The sequence below is a fragment of the Rhinopithecus roxellana genome, chromosome 1 (genome assembly GCF_007565055.1).
Source record: "Rhinopithecus roxellana isolate Shanxi Qingling chromosome 1, ASM756505v1, whole genome shotgun sequence".
In the NCBI taxonomy this organism is placed as follows: Eukaryota; Metazoa; Chordata; class Mammalia; order Primates; family Cercopithecidae; genus Rhinopithecus; species Rhinopithecus roxellana.
In genome coordinates, this window is record NC_044549.1 from 193,876,010 (window position 1) to 193,894,918 (window position 18,909).

An 18,909-nucleotide genomic window follows, 5' to 3' on the forward strand; every position below is an offset into this window, starting at 1 on the left:
TTTCTTATTGATCAGTCCTTCCCTAAGTGAAGCAGTGTGGATTAAGGTACTCAGGGTTCTCAGTGGCCAACCGAGAAAGCAGTGATCAGAGGAGTCCCACCCATTTCTGACTCTCCCTCTCCCTTTTTATTCAGTATGGTATTGTGCTGGATGCCGGGTCTTCTAGAACCACAGTCTACGTGTATCAATGGCCAGCAGAGAAAGAGAATAATACCGGAGTGGTCAGTCAAACCTTCAAATGTAGTGTGAAAGGTAAGGACTGAAGTGTGTCTGGGAGTTGCAATGGGAAGCAAGGTAGAATTCTAAGTGTCTTGGAGGCCTGGAGAGGTCGTTAGATGTTGCTGGGAGGCAGGGAATGAGCATTCGACTGGGAGTCAGGAAATAGAAGATCTTGTGCTAGTGCTGCTACTCATCAGTGGAATAAACTTGCTCTAGTCACTTCCCTTCTCTGGGCCTCAGTTTTTTCATCTGTATACATGGGAAGGGGTGGCGTCAAGAACTGTGAATGGTCTGATTTCACCCTGCCATATTTTCATGGGTGCTGGAAGACACAAGACTCCTGGTTCAGAAACAAAGGATAATTTGTTACTCACAGGAGTAGCCCAGAGTATCAGCATTTTCTTACACTGGTTCTGATTCTCAATTTGCCCAGGATGATGGAAAGAGAGACAGAGAGTATGCACTCATGCAATAGGTTCTGTCATAGGAAAGGAAGTCTGGGATTTTAGAGAAGCATTTATAATGGGCAGTGAGCATGTCTGCCTTTTGCTGTGGAGGGAAACACAAGGAACACATGGAAAGCTGTCTTCCAACAGTGATAAGGAGTAGTTGTGTGTACTGACGGGCAGGCAGAGAGAGAATGACAATATGTAAACAAATGGACATGGCTCTGTTCGAGTAAAGCTTTATTTATGGACACTGAAATTTTGAATTTCATATAATTCTCACATCATGAAATGTAATTCTTCTTGTAAATTTTTTCCCAACATTAAAAAATGTAAAACCTCTCTTAGCTCATAGGCTGCACAAAAAAAAGGTGGTATACTGGATTTGGCCCATGGGGTGCCAGCCCCTGAAGTGGAGTATTAGCAGCAATGATAATTAATGATCCTCCATGCAGCTCCCTGCCTTTTCCACAGCATATTCTGGGTTTTATATTAACTGTTTCCTTGTTCTTTTTAGTTTCGTCTTATGTATGTAGTGTTTCTGTTTTTTAAAACAAAATCAAACATGTATTCATATAAATGGAATCAACATATTTTATGCTGTATTTGCTTTGTTCACTAACAACATTGGGTTTTTAAGATTCATCTGTGTTGATATGAGCAACTATCTGCTCTTTTTTTTTTTTTTTTTTTTTTTTTTTTTGAGACAGAGTCTCACTCTGTTGCCCAGGCTGGAGTGCAGTGGCGCAATCTTGGCTCACTGCAATCTCTGCCTCCTGAGTTCAAGCGATTCTCCTGCCTCAGCCTCCCAAGTAGCCGGGATTACAGGTGCCTGCCACCACACCTGGCTAATTTTTGTATTTTTAGTAGAGATAGGGTTTCACCATGTTGGCCAGGCTAGCCTCGAACTCCTGACCTCAAGTGATCCACCTGCCTTGGCCTCCCAAAGCACTGGGATTACAGGCATGAGCCACTGCGCCCAGCCTCATTTTTCCATGTTGATAGGCATTTGTATTTTCTTGGTTACTAATAAAACTTAATATCTTTCCATATAATTATAGCAATTTCTGTTTTCTGTGAAATGCATATTCATGTCTTTTGTTCATTTTTCTATTGAATTATTGAATTTTTCTTACTAATTCATTGAAATTCTTTATAAATATTCTAAATATGAATTATTTGCCATTATTATTATCATATTATTGCTAATATCTTCTCACAGTTTGTAGTTTGTCTTTTTAGTTTGTGATGTCTCTTAATGAATAGAAGTTCTTGATTCTTATGTAAATACAACCATCAATATTCCCTTTTGTGGCTTGCTTTTTTGTATGTTTTATTTAAGAAATCCTTTCCTATCTTGAGGTCATACAGACATTTTTCTATGAAAAGTGTTATAATTTTGCCTTTTACAATTAAGTAATTAGTCCAAGTAATCGAGCCTAGTTAGGGAGTGTGTATAATTAGTCCAAGTAATCGAGCCTAGTTAGGGAGTGTGTATATGTATAAGCCTTTTTCAAAGCCACTTATCTTCCTCATTCGAGCATTAGGATTTTTGAGTTGGCCTGTAGCCTCCCAACCAGGGTTTTCTGAATGTGCCCAGTGTATCCTTGAGCCCACAGGACAACAAGTTAGAGACTCCAGACCTGTCCTCCCAGCCCAGCAACCTCCTTTGTTTCCCTCAGTGAGCTGCCAAAACATTATAAGTTCATGGGAATCATGGCATTGAAAAACTTGGGGAGCAGAGTTAGTCTTTCTCACCAGGAGACCGAGAGTCTTCTCTGGATAATCAGAGTGAATTCTGATCATCCGCCCTCCGAGGAGGGCAGCCAGGAGCTTGCCTACCCTGATGCACAGGTATTCCAGGTTAGGCTCTCCAGAAGCAGATGTAGAGACAGATTATGGAATGCAAGGTGGTTATTAGAGATGCAACATTATAGCAGAAAGCAGGCAGAGAGAAGGATTGGACAAAAAAAGAAGTCAAACTTCAGCCAGGCGCGGTGGCTCAAGCCTGTAATCCCAGCACTTTGGGAGGCCGAGGCGGGCAGATCACGAGGTCAGGAGATCAAGACCATCCTGGCTAACCCGGTGAAACCCCGTCTCTACTAAAAAAATACAAAAAACTAGCCGGGCGAGGTGGCGGGCGCCTGTAGTCCCAGCTACTCGGGAGGCTGAGGCAGGAGAATGGCGTAAACCCGGGAGGCGGAGCTTGCAGTGAGCTGAGATCAGGCCACCGCACTCCAGCCTGGGCGAAAGAGCGAGACTCTGTCCCCCCCAAAAAAAAAAGAAGTCAAACTTCAACTCAGGCCTGATGAAGCTTCAACTGATCTGTTCTGCTGCACCGGGTTGAAATGATGTGAAGTGGCTTGGCTGTAATACCCCTGTTGCTGCCACTCATTGGATGTTTGCCACCCTGGAAAGAGCAAGATCTTGAGCAAGGCAGCTCTCTGCAGCTCAGGCAGACCCTGAAGAAGCTGACAGCTGGAGCAATAAGTCTATTTGAAGGCATATTTGCACTGCATGTTTTTGGGTTCACCACACAGGGGACTTGGATATTTTCCCTTCTTTTTTTTTTCTTTTTGAGATAGGGTCTCACTCTATCTTCCAGGCTGGAGTGCAGTGGCACAATCATGGCTCGCTGCAGCCTAGACTTCCTGGATTCAAGCAGTCCTCCTATCTCAGCCTCCTGAGTAGCTGGGACTACAGACAGTGCCACCACATCTGGCTAATTTCATTTTTTGTAGAGATGGGGTCTCACTATGTTGCCCACGCTGGTCTTGAATTTCTGGGCTTAAGCCATCCTCCTGCCTCAGCCTCCCAAAGTGCTGAGATTACAGGTGTGAGCCACTGCACCCAGCAGATATTTTCTGAGTGTTGCTTGCACTGTTATCCACAAGACACAGGCAGCTGTAGCCCTGCTGTGACCTCAACCAGCAATCCTCTATCTGCTCGGGTAACTCGGGTAATGAGCCATTTCCTCACCTTCAACCATGAAATAGGACAGCAGGCTGCTCCTTTCAAAGAGACTATGTGCTCTGAGTAAAGAGAAGAGAGTGTAAGATCGAGATTAAGACTTCACCTCATCCCTACTGTGTGAACCTTGGAAAGTTATCTAACCTCTCTGAGTCTTGACTTCCTCATCTTTAAAGTAAAAAACGTAATAGTAGTTATACCTACCCCATAGGAGTGATTTGAAGATTAAATGACATAATATATGTAAAAGAAATGCCTGGCATACAGTAAGTGCTCAATAAGCATTAGCTGTTAGTCATGGGGCACCACAATCCAGAGCTCCTGGTGGATCCTCTTGCCACTTGTTCCTCTGTCTCACAGTTACAAGATCTCTGTTTTTAGACCCAAGAGGGCAATTCAATCAAGTTAGTCCTGACAGCCTTACGACTGTGGGGAAAAATAAGACTTATGTGGGGAGGTGTTACAGCAGTCCCTCAGGAGAAGGGTTCCTTGGCCCACCCGGGATGGCATATGTGATTTGAGGAGGCACAGAGTCATGGAGGCCACAGCACATCCATAAATGATCTTCCCTTCTTTGATCACAGTAGCCTCAGGGATCCATATATACTCTGAATGAACAGAAGACCACAAACTAAAGCTTAAATTACAGAGTTGAAGTTCAGCAAGTGTCATCCCCTCAAAGACTTGTGGCTTCTCCAAGGATAATTTGGGTTTCTGGTTCCTCTGTTGTAAACTTCCCAGGACTCCCCTGTCTTGGCCAAACTGAAGGGGGTGATGAATGCTTGCTCACCCAGCAGGGATTCCCAGATGCCTAGGCCCTCAGAAATTTCTTTCTGGTAGGTATCAACCCCCAGTTGCTACTGTTTTCCATGAGTTCATTGCCTTTGCTGGCGGTTTCTGTGCTGGTGTCTGTGTCTCTGGCTGCTTGTGGTGAAGCCACCCCCTGGAGGTGCTGGGTTCTCTGCATGTGTCTCATCTCATCTGCAGTACTCATGCCTGCTGCTGCCTTTCCCCACAAGGGACATTCACAATGTCTTTCCTTTAAACCAGTAACTAAAAATTACTTAAGCTCCACTAGAGCCTAAACTTAACAATCTCCTACATTAAAATCCCTCAAAGAGTTGCATCAGAAACCAGGCCACCATAGTATTAAAAAACATCCTTTGCCGCTGGGCGCAGTGGCTCATGCCTGTAATCCCAGCACTTTGGGAGGCTGAGGTGGGTGGATCACCTGAGGTCAGGAGTTTGAGACCAGCCTGGCCAACATGATGAAACTCCATCTCTACTAAAAATACAAAAATTAGCCAGGCGTGGTGGTGGGCACCTGTAATCCCAGCTACTCGGGAGGCTGAGGCAGGAGAATTGCTTGAACCCGGAAGGCAGAGGTTGCAGTGAGTGGAAATCACACCACTGCACTGCAGCCTGGGTGACAGAGCGAGACTCCATTTCAAAAAAAAAAAAAATTCTTTGCCAATAGTTGGCCGGAGCTCAAGCTGAGGCGCGTGTCTTTGGCTTCTGTTTCCCCTCAAGTAAGTTTTGTGCCATCTGTTTAACCCTCTCTCCCCATATTGAAATAGCAATTTCCATGCTCCTCTCATGGGACCAAGTGTCCAAGTCCAAGTATCCTAGGAGCCTATGAATCCTATCTCCTTTTCCCTCTGGGAGGCTTAATAGACCTTATGCAAACAGGCTTTCTGGTGACATATTCCCAAGGTTTCACCATTCTATCTTGCCTCTCACCAGCCGCTATCTAGAGACCAGCTGTTGCAGATTATATTTTGTTTAGCCGAGATTGGACTAGCCAATCTCCTTACTATAGAGATATATGGTGGATTGAAAGTCTCATTGATTGATTGATTTAATAAATATGTATTAGGTGCCTGCTGTTTGATATGAACTGTTCTTGGCACCAGGAATTCAGAAATAAACAATATATACAAAATCTGTGGTTGTGTGTTATGAGACTTTCATTCCAATGAAGAAGATAGACAAAAAAAAAAAGGGCATATAAGGAGTGTCAGGGAGACATGATGTGAAGAGAAATCAGGCAGGGTGGGAAATAGAAAGTGATCATGCTGTTTTGAACAGGACTGTCAGGGAAGTATGAAGAATATGACAGCTAAGCAGAGACAAAAGTGAGATGAGACAGTGAGCCATGTAAATGTCTGGGGGAAGAACATGCTGAGCAGAGGCATGGTAAGGGAAAAGGCCAAGCGTGGAAGCTGCTCAGCATTTTCTAGGAAAAGCCAAGGGGCCAGTGTGGCTGGAAGAAAGATGAGAAATGAGACTGAAGCTATAGCCAAGGCCAGCTCCTTGGAGGGCCTTGAGGTGTCATAAGGGTTTGACTGTGACTCAGATGAAGTTTCTTCAAAGTATATTGGGAAGCCATTAGAAGATTCTAACCAGGGAACTAATACATGACTTCTGTTTTTAACGGATCGCTCAGTTGATATAGAACACGTAGTCAGGGGCTAAGATTGGAAGCGAGGACACCAGTTAAGTGCTGTTAAATCAGTATGGGTGAGAGATTAGGTGATGGTCAATTTGTCCTTGACTAGTGCTTCTCAACACAAGGTGAATTTGTCTCCCAGGAAACATTTTGCAGTGTCTGGAGATCTTTTTGATTGTCATGACTGAGTCCGTGGTGCTGCTAGCATCTAGTGCATAGAGGACATTTCTCATCTTTCTTCCAGCCACACTGGCCCCTTGGCTTTTCCTAGAAAATGCTGAGCTCGGCCGGGCGCGGTGGCTCAAGCCTGTAATCCCAACACTTTGGGAGGCCGAGACGGGTGGATCACGAGGTCAGGAGATCGAGACCATCCTGGCTAACACGGTGAAACCCCGTCTCTACTAAAAAATACAAAAAACTAGCCGGGCGAGGTGGCAGGCGCCTGTAGTCCCAGCTACTCGGGAGGCTGAGGCAGGAGAATGGCGTGAACCTGGGAGGCGGAGCTTGAAGTGAGCTGAGATCAGGCCACTGCACTCCAGCCTGGGCGACAGAGCGAGACTCCGTCTCAAAAAAAAAAAAAAAAGAAAATGCTGAGCAGCTTCCATGCTTGGCCTTTTCCCTTGCCATTCTACAATGTTCTAAGCATTGTACAATGCACAGAACAGCCTCCACAACAAAGAATTATCTACCCCAAAATGTCAGTAGCACCAAGGTTGAGAAACCTTGGTTTACGAGGTTCTGGGGAAGGGGGTAAGAAGTGCTTAGATTTGCAAGGTATTTTGAAGGTAGGACCAACATGATTTTATGATGGACTTGATGTGAGGCATCTGAGTTGATAATGCATGAGCAAGAGTTTGGATATGAGCAACTGTGTGCATCACAACACCATTTACTGAGATTGGGGAACACTGGGAGTGGAGCATACTAGGGGCAGGGCAAGACTTAAAGAGTTTGGTTTTGGGCATATTAAGTTGGAGATGGCTATAAATCATTTGAGTCAGGGGACAGCAAACTTTTTTCTGTAAAGAGCTAGACGATAAATATTTTAGACTTGTGGGCCATATGGTCTCTGTCATAACTGCTCAACTCTGCCCCTTTAGCATGAAAACAGCCATAGACAATGTGTAGATGAATTAGCATGTTTGTATTTCAAAAAAAAAAAAACACAAAACTTTACTTATGAACACTGACATTTTAATTTCTTATAATTTTCATGACATAAAATGCTGTTCTTCATTTGATTTTTTTCCAACTACTTGAAAATGTAAAAATTATTCTTCACTCGCAATCCATACAAAAACAGGTATTGAGTCAAATACCTTGCTCACTCCTGATCTATATAGTGATGTGTGGTTGCCAGGCAAGTCAGGAGTTCAGGGGAGGGGGAGGTTGAAGAAATAAAGCTGAGGGTCATCAGAATACAGATGATATCCAGCCCCAGCTCATCTAGGGAGTGAGTAGATACTAAAGAAAAGAGATCTGAGGACTTAGCCTTACACGCCCCAGTACTGAGAGGCGGGGGAGAGGAGGAGGATCCAGCAAACGAACTTAGGAGGAATGGCAGCCAGTAAGGGGAGAAGAAGTTCAGAACCCAAATCCAAGAAATTTGAAGAAAGAGGAAGAGCACAATTAGATAAAAAGTGATGGGGAGCTTATAACCTAAGAAGTTAGACAGACATGATATGCCCCCAGTGTGGTGATGTACAGTAGGAAAAACCTAGCACACCTAGGAAGTGCTCTTGCCAAAAAATCAAACCTGAATCTGATCACATTTATAGAAATTAACTCCCAGTTTATAAAAAACACAGGAGATAAAGGAACATGTTCAATGACACCTCACGGATCCAATCAGTGAAATCCAAAATGAGAGAGCTGCTCCATTAAAATTATTTCTTTAATAAATAAATGGCAAGAAAAAAGGGGGTCATGAAAACTGTTACAGAATAAAGAATCTTAAAAAACATCCAAATGCACGTACAAGGTATGGACTTTGGTTTCTTCATCACACTATAAAGAAAAAGTTAGTTATTCTGGGAAATCTGAACACTGATGTGTCTTTAATAATATTAAGAACTTTTTTAGGAGTTATTTTTTTCTTAGGTATCATGGTTATACTTTTCAGAGTCCTTCCCTCTTCAAAACATATACTAACGTGTTTGCAGATGAATTAATATAATGCCTGGGATTTTCTTTACAGTAATTCATAGAGATGGAAAAAAGAAAGCATATAGATGAAAATAAGGTGGGCTGTGTATTGATTAACTGTTGAAGCTGAATGATCAGTGTATGGGGATTCATTTTACTAGTTTCACAGAAAACAATTATGAGGAACATGTACACTTACCTGTGATGTTCAGCACAGTTTTGTTGTTTTTGTTGGCATTGTGGAAAGGAAACCCTGTTAAATAACCTATCACATAAGAATATGCCTGAGAGCTTAATCTGACATTTTATTTACTGAGAGAGTTGTGTCTTTTTAAAAATAACTTTCTAATTACAAAATAATATATTTTCATTATGTGAAAATCAGAAAACATAGGTAAATAAAATGGAACCAGGCACAATGGATTCCCAGCTACTCAGGAGGCTGAGGCAGAAGGATCACTTGAGCCTAGGAGTTTGAGACCAGCCTGGGCAACATGGCAAGACCCCATCTTTATCTAAAAGTAGAAAAGGAAATAAGATCATCCATAATCCTTCACACGAGAGGGGAAAAAATTTCTTTTTTTAGGATTAATATATTTTTGTATTAAAAATTATTCATACAGGCTGGGTGCAATGGCTCACTCCTATAATCCCAGCACTTTGGGAGGCCAAGCGGATCAACTGAAGTCAGGAGTTTGAGACCAGCCTGGCCAACATGGTGAAACCCCGTCTCTCCTAAAAATACAAAATTAGCTGGGTCTGTTGGTGCATACCTGTAGTCCCAGCTACTCGGGAGGCTGAGGCAGGAGAATCTCACTTGAACCTGGGAGGCGGAGGTTGCAGTGAGGCAAGATCATGCCATTGCACTCTAACCTGGGTGACAAGAGCAAAAAACTCCATCTCAAAAAAAAAAAAAAAAAAATATATATATATATATACACACACACACACACACACATACATATATAAACATATATATTTATTTAATTGTTGTTATTAGTGTTTCTTACAGCTACTTCAGTTCTGAACTCCTGAGATCAAGCCACCAAGCTCATCAAGCCCATGGCTTATGGTGCTGTCATTTTTCTGTTGTAGGAGGTCATTCCCCCAGGAGGGAAGATTACATTAGAGGCTCTGTCCTTGGCCAAGGTTGGGAAAGCCTGTCCTTGCTTCTATGGCACTGTCGATGAAATCCACATGTTGGTGCATCTTAATGGACACATCCAAGTAAAACTTGTAATTAGAGAGCTCAGGGTTTTTTTTTATTGGTTTGTGGTAGTTAGAAGATGGGTGGGAAAGGTTAAGAAAGGGCAGTTGAAGGAGGCAGTGGCTCTACCAATTCCAAAGAAGGAAGTTTCCAGAGGAACCATATTCCCTCCATCTTCCTTGTCTGTCCTATACTTAGTCTTCCTTAAAGTAGGACGTATTTAAACTCAGAGCCTGGACTGGGAGAACAAATTAAGTTATATTCATGCAATGGCATGCAATGCAACTGTAAAAAGAAATGAAGAATATTTATATACTGCTATGGAGTGGCTACTAGGAAGTGTTGTTGAATGCAAAAAAAAAAAGTGGAGAAGGGTATATATAGTAAATTACCATTTATCTGGAAGTTGGGGTGATTAAAAATATATGTACTTGCTTATTTTAAACAAACATCAGTTAAACTTTTTTTAAAAAAGAAACTACTTACAGGAAGAGGAGACAAGGAGAATCTAGATGTCTCTGAATATACCTAGTTTTGTAGATCTGATTTTAGAACTAACTATGTAATTATTTTAATAACTATAAAACAATATCGTTTTTTAAAAAGTAATTCCTAAAACTCAAAAGTAAAATGCAACAGGCCAGGCATGGTGTCTCACACCTGTAATCCCAGCAATTTGGAAGGCCGAGGAGGGTGGATCACTTGAGGCCAAGAGTTCGAGACCAGCCTGGCCAACATGGGGAAACTCGGTCTTTACAAAAAATACAAAAATTAGACAGGCAAGGTGGCATTCATTTGTAATCCCAACTACTTGGGAGGCTGAGGCACAAGAATCGCTTGAATCTGGGAGACAGAGGTTGTAGTGAGCCGAGATCACACCACTGCACTCCAGCCTGGGTGACAGAGTGAGACTCCATCTCAGAAAAAAAAAAGAAGATATCACCATTTGCAACTCCTAATGAAATAATGGATTTAAGCCATTATCACTGATAATGCTAACAGCACAAAAAGAGAGACAACCAGATACTGTGCCTCCTATTGTAAATCCACACTAATCCCTATATTTTTTTTAAAAAATTCAAACCTGATCTGATCAAGCCTCTACATTCAATTAACAATTTATAGAAATACAAAGGACCAAGTAAGATGTTAATTGAATGATGAGGGTACAATCGACAAACTCAAGACTGTGGAAATTCTTCAGGACAGAGAAATTGCAATAAAAACTTTTAATAATTAGGAGGAATAATAGAAAGGGAAGGCAGAACCAATAGATAGAAAGAGACTTAACATTGCACTGAACGGAATTTATTGGGATCCTGACTCATACAAACGAGGAAAGGGTGGTGGATGGAGGAAGGAGGAGGGAGGAAGAGGAGGAGGAGGAAGAGAAAGAGACAGAGAGGATGAGAATGAGAATGGATATGAGGCAATGTGAACCATGACTAGATAGTTAATGATATTAAGAAATTATTTTTTTGGCCAGGCGTGGTGGCTCACGCCTGTAATCCCAGCACTGTGGGAGGTGCAGGCAGGTGGATCACCTGAGGTCAGGAGTTCAAGACCAGCCTGGGCAACATGGTGAAACCGTGTCTCTACAGAAAAAAAACAACAAAAATTAGCCAGGTGTGGTGGTACACACCTGTAATCCCAGGTACTCAGGAAACTGAGGCAGGAGAATCACTTGAACCTGAGAGGTGGAGGTTGTAGTGAGCCGAGATCATGCCACTGCACACTCCAGCCTGGGCGACAGAGCAAGACTGTCTCAAAAAAAAAAAAGAGAGAGAGAAAAAAAGAAAAGAAAAATAAATTATTTTTAATTTGTACAGGTATAGTAATTCAACCGTAGTTAGGGTTTCTTCAAAGAATTTTTAATTTTTGTGACACATACTGAAATATGGGAATTAAATGACACATCTGCATTTTGCTTTGTGGGGAGCAAGTGGAAGACTGTACAGATGAAATAAGAGTCGATTATTGTTGAAGCTGGGAGATAGATGCATGAGTTTCAATATACTATTCTCTCTACTTTTACTTATATTTGAAATTTTTATAATGACAACTTTTTTTAAAGTAGACCCTGGCTTACTTTTTTCACAATTGTAATTCATTCCTTTAGAGGTTGCAAGTAGACTGATCAGTGTAACCATATAGGACTTACCACATCCAGCTGTTTTCAACCCCCTACCAAACCCCAATAATTTTCAAAACCAGTCTGTTTTTTATTTAAAAGTTGTATTGCCGCTGTTGGTTCTTAGAAATGCTGACAGACGCTGACTGCTTGCTTTTCAGGCTCTGGAATCTCCAGCTATGGAAATAACCCCCAAGATGTCCCCAAAGCCTTTGAGGATTGTATGCAAAAAGTCAAGGGGCAGGTTCCATTTCACCTCCACGGATCCACCCCCATTCACCTGGGAGCCACAGCTGGGATGCGCTTGCTGAGGTAAAGGCTAAGTGGCACAAAGGGGCCCATTTGACCAAAATAACCAAGAATGTGTTGAACCTTGCCAAGAATGTAACTCTATTTCTGGGAACAACCCTTGCCCCCCAAAAAGAAGCCATATTCTGCCATAAATTTGGGCTTTAAAGGTTGGGAAACTTTTAGTCTTTATTTTAATACCCAGAAAGAAACAGTTCTAAAATTGTTTCCCTCTCACTTGGTGATTTTACTGGGAACTTTGAAAAAGAGAGAGGTAATATGAAATACGCTCATGGGATATAACTCTACTGCTTTGGAAAAGTAGCTGTTTTGACACTTGGTGTTTTAACACCTGTGAACAACCAGCTAAGTTTGGTAGTAAGTACAACCCATAGCTATGTAGCTTCTGCTTGTGTACAAAATATCACTGAAATCTGCTTTAAAACAATGGCATGTCTGCACCTCAAATCAGTCAAAGCTTTTGGAGTTGTTCTGAAACAAGCATCTCATTTCACTCACTCAATTAGTTCCTTCTAAATTTGTAGTCATGGCTTTTGGCCCAGTTGCATGTTTTTGAATGTCTTTTCTCTTTTTTCTCCATTATAGCATTTCCTTGACCTTGAAATTTAAAAAAAAAACAGTTTCCAAAAATAAACATCAAACTTAAATCTACTCAGAGTAGAGGCTACTCCAAGTGTTGGAATAAGGTTTTATCACAAGAAGACATCACTTATTCTGCTTCAAAGGCACTTTATCTATGACTCCAAGCATGCAAAATTAACTATGTCGGAGTATTAAGAAAATAAAAAAAGAACAAACAGAGCTCCTTTAACATGATAATGAAAAGAAATCATGACGTACTCTCCGTTAGACTGGGCCTTTTCCTTATAGTCTCATAATTCTCCTTTCTAATCTGATTTCCTGGCTGACCACGCTGAATGTGGAAGGAAGTCAGATTTCTTTGCTCACTCTTGGAATCTGCAGTGTATTTCTAAATTATTTCCTTTACGTGTAATAGAAATGACTTAAAAACTCCTTCCTTTTGCCTTTTCTTTCTTATAAAAACAGTTCTTCCAACAAGGGTGCAACTGAAACCTCGTAATCTCAGAGAACACAGCAAGGCAGCCCCTTTACAGGCTCTTAATTCCATGGACCTAAAATCCTCATCTGCTGTAGTGGATGCTTCCTTAACACGACACGTGTGGAGCTACTTATAGAAAAGTCAGCTGCAGGATGTGCTCATGAAGTTTTCAACTTGGAGACTGAATGCTTAGGGCTTAGTCTGTGAAATCCTTCTGCTTTCACTCTATTCAATTCACATTTTCAGGCTGAATTTTCCATTTCAGAATACATTAGGATGCTGTTTACTGTCCCTGGAATTTGACTTCAGGTAACAAGTTTCAGCACAGGACCTGAGCAATACCAGCAATATGAATGGGATAAGTGACTACTATCAGGGAGAAATACTGGTCCAATTCCATTAAATGTCTGTAGAAGTTACTCTAAAATATCTTTGCTTTACCAGTAGTGTTTGTACATATGTAAACTTCTTGGTTGAACTGGCTCTGACCTTATGACTTAAGTAGACTTCTACTACTCTAAAAACAAAAACAAAACAAACAAACAAAACAGCTCTTAAGAACCTGACTTTTTCTTGGTTGCTTCCCCTCCCTCCCCCAGTCTTTCAGTGAGAAATAATTAAAAGGCTCTGCAATTTACAGCTCATGACACAAACCGTGGAACAGAAAACTCACCCCTTAGGAAAAAGTGAATGTCTCCTTTGAATAAATTAAGTACTAACTTTTTCTTGTAAAACTGTTTTCTGATGATGATCTATTTCTTCTGAGGAACGAGCTGATATTTTAATTACTAGACAAGTAAAATAGAAAAGAAAACAATGAGAATTAGCTGCGATGAGAATTGATGAAACTGGGAAAACTCTGAATTATTTTCCAAGTAGTGATAACTGGCCACTGAATTGGAATGGATCCTGCTTATAGCCTTGCTCTTTCTTCTTCCTGAGCCAAGAGTCAGCCAGTGCCCCTGGCTTTCTTAACCCACGGATGAAAGAGGAAATAATCTCCCAAGCGAGCTCTTTCATAGCGTAAAATGGCAGCGATGGATGCCATAACATTCTGTCACTAGGGATAGAATGCTGTGTTGCCACTTGTCTAAGAGTCAGCACACCAATGGTTTTTCAATCCAGTGACAGCCATGATGACTGTCATATCCCTTCATGCTGAAGCCCTCCCAAAGACTGAAGCAGAAACAGCTGAAAACTCAATGTTCTTCCTTTCCCCCTTCCTACTAAGCTCCCCTTCCTTCTGGTCAGATGAGGGTTCCTTCGTATGGTGCCTCCATATGCCACTCTTATGCCTTCATCAATCTCCTTTCCTCTGCTGATCTGAGAGAGCAATGGCAGTTAAATAGGAGGCTCTTCTGATACATGAACAGATGATATAGGTGGGGAGAACAAATTGTACTTTTACTGAAAGCAATTTTCCTACTTGGCAGTTTGACAGGTAACAAGTGGATCCTGCCTTCACAGTTGCCCCAGAAGACTTCAACTTGCAAAAGGGATTGTGGTGTACAGCACACATCTGGAAAATCATTCATCCCCACCAGCAGGGAGATGGGGAAGTTTGCATTTTCACCTGAGTGAGACTATATATTTTAAGACTCTATTGTCTGGGCACTCAGACTTGTTTGTTCTGTGCCTTGCATAGGTTGCAAAATGAAACAGCAGCTAATGAAGTCCTTGAAAGCATCCAAAGCTACTTCAAGTCCCAGCCCTTTGACTTTAGGGGTGCTCAAATCATTTCTGGGCAAGAGGAAGGGGTATATGGATGGATTACGGCCAACTATTTAATGGGAAATTTCCTGGAGGTGTGTGGAAACAAATGCATGGTTTTAATCTTGCTGTTTATCCTATCCCTTGTGAGTGATAGCCTAAGTAGAGGTACATACCATTAGGGATATCTGTCCTGTATCACTCCTATCATGTAATGTATTAGGGAAATACCTATGAGACAATAGCTAAGAAAGACCTATATAGCTGGGGAGAAAACATAGTCGTAAATAGGACTAAATGCTTGGGAGGGAGGGAATCTCATCACTTTACTAGCTTGTAAGAAATTGAAGGGGGTGGGATCTAAAGTTTACACTAGGCTATGGGTCTTTGGGAGGACAGTTGAATAATCCTTCAGAGAGGCTCCATGACCATCTGAAATTTACAAAGCCCTCAGGAAGTCTGCATCCCTAAGTTCCCAGAGACAGGAGGAAGTCTTCACTCTGTGTTCCCAGGTCTCCTCACAGTCCAGTCCCTGCACTCCCTGCTCCCTTGGTGCAAAGGAAAGTTGACTCCAAGAGACAACTGCCATGTTACAGGGGGCACAAAACAGGAGTTACTCAGAGCATATCCAGCCCAAGACCTATTTTGTTCCCCTTCAAATGTATTTTAAATTTTTAAATAGTTACCAACAATTAACGTTTGGGAAATTTCACATAAAAATCCATACTTCTAGCTTCTTCTGACCTCCTCACTCCTCCCAAAAATCGGAGGAACTGGTCACAGTAGACTCACATTCCTGCACGGTAACGGGAACAGAGTGTAATTCGTGGACTCTCCAGTTTGCCACAGACCCCACCACTCCCTATTATACACCTAATCTACTTCACTCATTTATTACTTACCTATGTTACCTGCCCAGCTCCTGTAAGCACGTGAATTCACCACCTCTGAAAGAAAGGAGAGAACTGGCCTCACATGCTCTCTCTGTCCTACTTCTTAGTAATAGGAGACGAGACTTGGGTGGAGAACTTTGGGCAAACAGAGATGGTGCCTTTGGCTTTCTTTCTCACTTCTTTTTCCCACTGTGCAGAAGAACCTTTGGCATATGTGGGTGCACCCGCATGGAGTGGAAACCACGGGTGCCCTGGACTTAGGTGGCGCCTCCACCCAAATATCCTTCGTGGCAGGAGAGAAGGTGGATCTGAACACCAGCGACATCATGCAGGTGTCCCTGTATGGCTACGTGTACACGCTCTACACGCACAGCTTCCAGTGCTATGGCCGGAATGAGGCTGAGAAGAAGTTTCTGGCAATGCTATTGCAGGTACTTGAGTCGGGGGTAGGGGGTGGCAGGTGTTGTCTTGAGGGTTTGAGCTGAGGGGAGAATGCCCTGCCTTCTGGGGTCTGTCCTCTCCACTTCAGTTGAAAGGTAGATGGAAATAACCCCATTTTCCAATTTACTCCTGGGGGTCCAAGTCCCTTTCCTCTCTCTCTCTTTCTTCCCCTCCCTCTCCCTCTCATGTTGCCCACTCCCAGTGAATTTGAATAAGAAGTCTAGGGAATTTCCAGAGCTTCACATGTTTTGTAAATGACTCAAGACCTGGAATCCCTTTATGGACACAAACTGTTTTAAACCGGGAGCTAAATAAGCCTGAGAATATTGAGACTCCCCTGGGTGTAGACAAAATAATATTAGTGGTCACAAGAGAAATGTGTGCTGAAGTGGGAGAGGGCAGAGCCTTCCCAGGCTTAGCCTCCTTTTAGATGGGTCTATATTAGGCAGGCTTGATACCCTTTATACGGTGGAACTTTAGAGCAACCACATTCCATCATGTTGATCAGTAATTCATTTGGTAAGTGTTTCAGAGCCCAGAAGGCTAATTCAGGCATCAGCTAGAAAGTTATTGCTGATATTAAATTCAACATTATGTAGTGTGTGTTCATGAGGGCACTAACTCCATAGGTGAGACCCCAGACCCAAACGCTACTGCTCTGGGGACATCAATCTTAGCCATGGCTAGGTGGCTGAGAGGATGGGCCTTGACTACCTAGAGGGGTATGAGGAAATCAGAAGCCACAGATCCTGGCTTCTTACGGGACTCGAAGGCAGGGGAATCAGCCTATGAACAAAATGGACACAACATCAGTAGGTTAACCCACATTCCTCCAACCTACTCTGATAACTGAAGACAGGAGCAGACTCTATCCTGCAGAGGAGTTGAGGGAGATCACAAAAGTGCATCTTCAGCAGGACTCACAACTTCAGACCCCTGCATTTACCCAGTGTTCATGCAGGGTGGGTTGTGGGAACTCAGCTTCCAGTTCTGGCCCCTCCTCCAAACCTCTCCCCAATCCTTCCAGAAACGGCTAAGGCCCTGGGACACACGCATGGGACATTTATTGTCAGGAGAGTCTGAGCACTGCCTGGAAAGACCAGATGTGAGAACCCTGCAGACAGCCCTCAACTACCCTTCTGTACTAATCCGTGCTCACACTGCTATAAAGAAATACCTGAAACTGGGTAATTTATAAAGAAAAGAGGCTTGTTTAATTGGTTCATGGTTCTGTGGGCTGTACAGGTTTCTGCTTCTAGGGAGGCCTCAGGAAACTTACAGTCATAGTAGAAGGCAAAGGGGAAGCAAGCACTTCTCACATGCAGAAACAGGAGGGAAGATGCCACACATTTTTAAATAACCAGATCTCGTGACAACTCACTCACTATCACGAGAACAGCAAGGGGGAAATCTGCCCCCATGACCTAATCACCTCGCACCAGGCCCCTCCTCCAACACTGGGATTACAATCTTACATGAGACAAAGACAAACTATGTCACCTTCCATGGCTCCCACCCCAAATTCCACTTCCTTCCCCAGTCAGCCAAACCAAACCCTACAGGTAACTCAATCAACGCTCCCTATCAGGGGTCTCAATACTCACCGCTCATCCCCACTTGCTCATCAAAGTAGTTCAACCAACATGCTTCTTTCTTTCTGGGAGAGAAGCTCTAGAAAATCCTCTTTTCTCCAGCTCCTTTTACTTCTAGCAATGCTTAATGTCCTTTGCTCCAGCTCTGACTCTAGCAGGAGTAGAATGTGGAGGCTCAGGTGAAATCCTCCTTTTTCCAGGGTGAGTGGGGATCAGAGAGGCTAATCTTTTAAATTTGGCTGGCCCTGTGGAATGTGTGTTTCTGTCTGCCTGCATATGTCTGTGTGTTTTTGTACTTATATAATGTTTACTAAAGAATGATTATCTATGTATCCAGCAGTCCACAGAAAAGAAGTAAATACTTTACCTTTCTGAGGTCTGATTTAGGCTTGAGAATGCCAGTCTCCAAATGTGAGCCCAGCACTGGGGGTGGAAGAGTGAGCACCCATCCTCTCACAGTCAGCTCACAGGAACAGGGACACATGTCTTCAATTTGCCTGGTAACCTCTAGATGCCTGATAGGGTGACTCTGCCCTCGGAGGCTTCTGACTCATCCAAGAGGAGAGATTCAGATGAGATGAGGATTACTGACAAATTCATGTCAAGACCTGCCTGACCAACAGTTTCGTAGGTCAAATATGTATTGCCAAGCCCTGACTTGGAAGGTTCACACAAATTATTGCATCGTAAATACTGACTGAGTAAATTCCATCAGTCTGGATCTTGTTGCCTCATCTGTAATATAAGGAACTACGTAGTGTGGTGAGAATGATAGCTGGATGTATACTTTGCAAATTACTTTCTTATTAAGAAGTCTCCAGTCACCTTGGAGCTGAAGTCTCACTCTGACAACATGTTGGATATCAGGAATATGTATTCACTTTCTTTCCATTTTTAAGTAAGAAATTTGTCTTCTGTTTTTAATGTAATATATGTTCAGTGAAAAATATTTAGAAGATACACACCAAAAACTGTAAAGGATTTCTTTTTTTTTTTTTTTTTTTTGAGACGGAGTCTCGCTGTGTCGCCCAGGCTGGAGTGCAGTGGCCAGATCTCAGCTCACTGCAAGCTCCGCCTCCCGGGTTTATGCCATTCTCCTGCCTCAGCCTCCCGAGTAGCTGGGACTACAGGCGCCCGCCACCTCGCCCGGCTAGTTTTTTGTATTTTTTTTTTTTAGTAGAGACGGGGTTTCACCGTGTTCGCCAGGATGGTCTCGATATCCTGACCTCGTGATCCGCCCGTCTCGGCCTCCCAAAGTGCTGGGATTACAGGCTTGAGCCACCGCGCCCGGCCAAGGATTTCTTTAAAAACAGAATTAACCACTATTAATCATACTA

General features: G+C 42.7%; 1 protein-coding gene across 5 annotated transcripts in view; it reads left to right on the forward strand.

The window, feature by feature from the left end:
• Positions 1 to 18,909, forward strand: part of ENTPD3 (ectonucleoside triphosphate diphosphohydrolase 3) — a 42,029-nt gene that overhangs the window by 13,844 nt on the left and 9,276 nt on the right. For all 5 annotated transcript variants that reach the window (XM_010360031.1, XM_010360032.2, XM_030935165.1 and 2 more), the window contains 4 exons: positions 135 to 252; positions 11,729 to 11,879; positions 14,582 to 14,741; positions 15,737 to 15,970. In XM_010360031.1, coding sequence (XP_010358333.1) covers positions 135 to 252; positions 11,729 to 11,879; positions 14,582 to 14,741; positions 15,737 to 15,970 — 663 coding nt within the window. The remainder of the gene's footprint in view (positions 1 to 134; positions 253 to 11,728; positions 11,880 to 14,581; positions 14,742 to 15,736; positions 15,971 to 18,909) is intronic.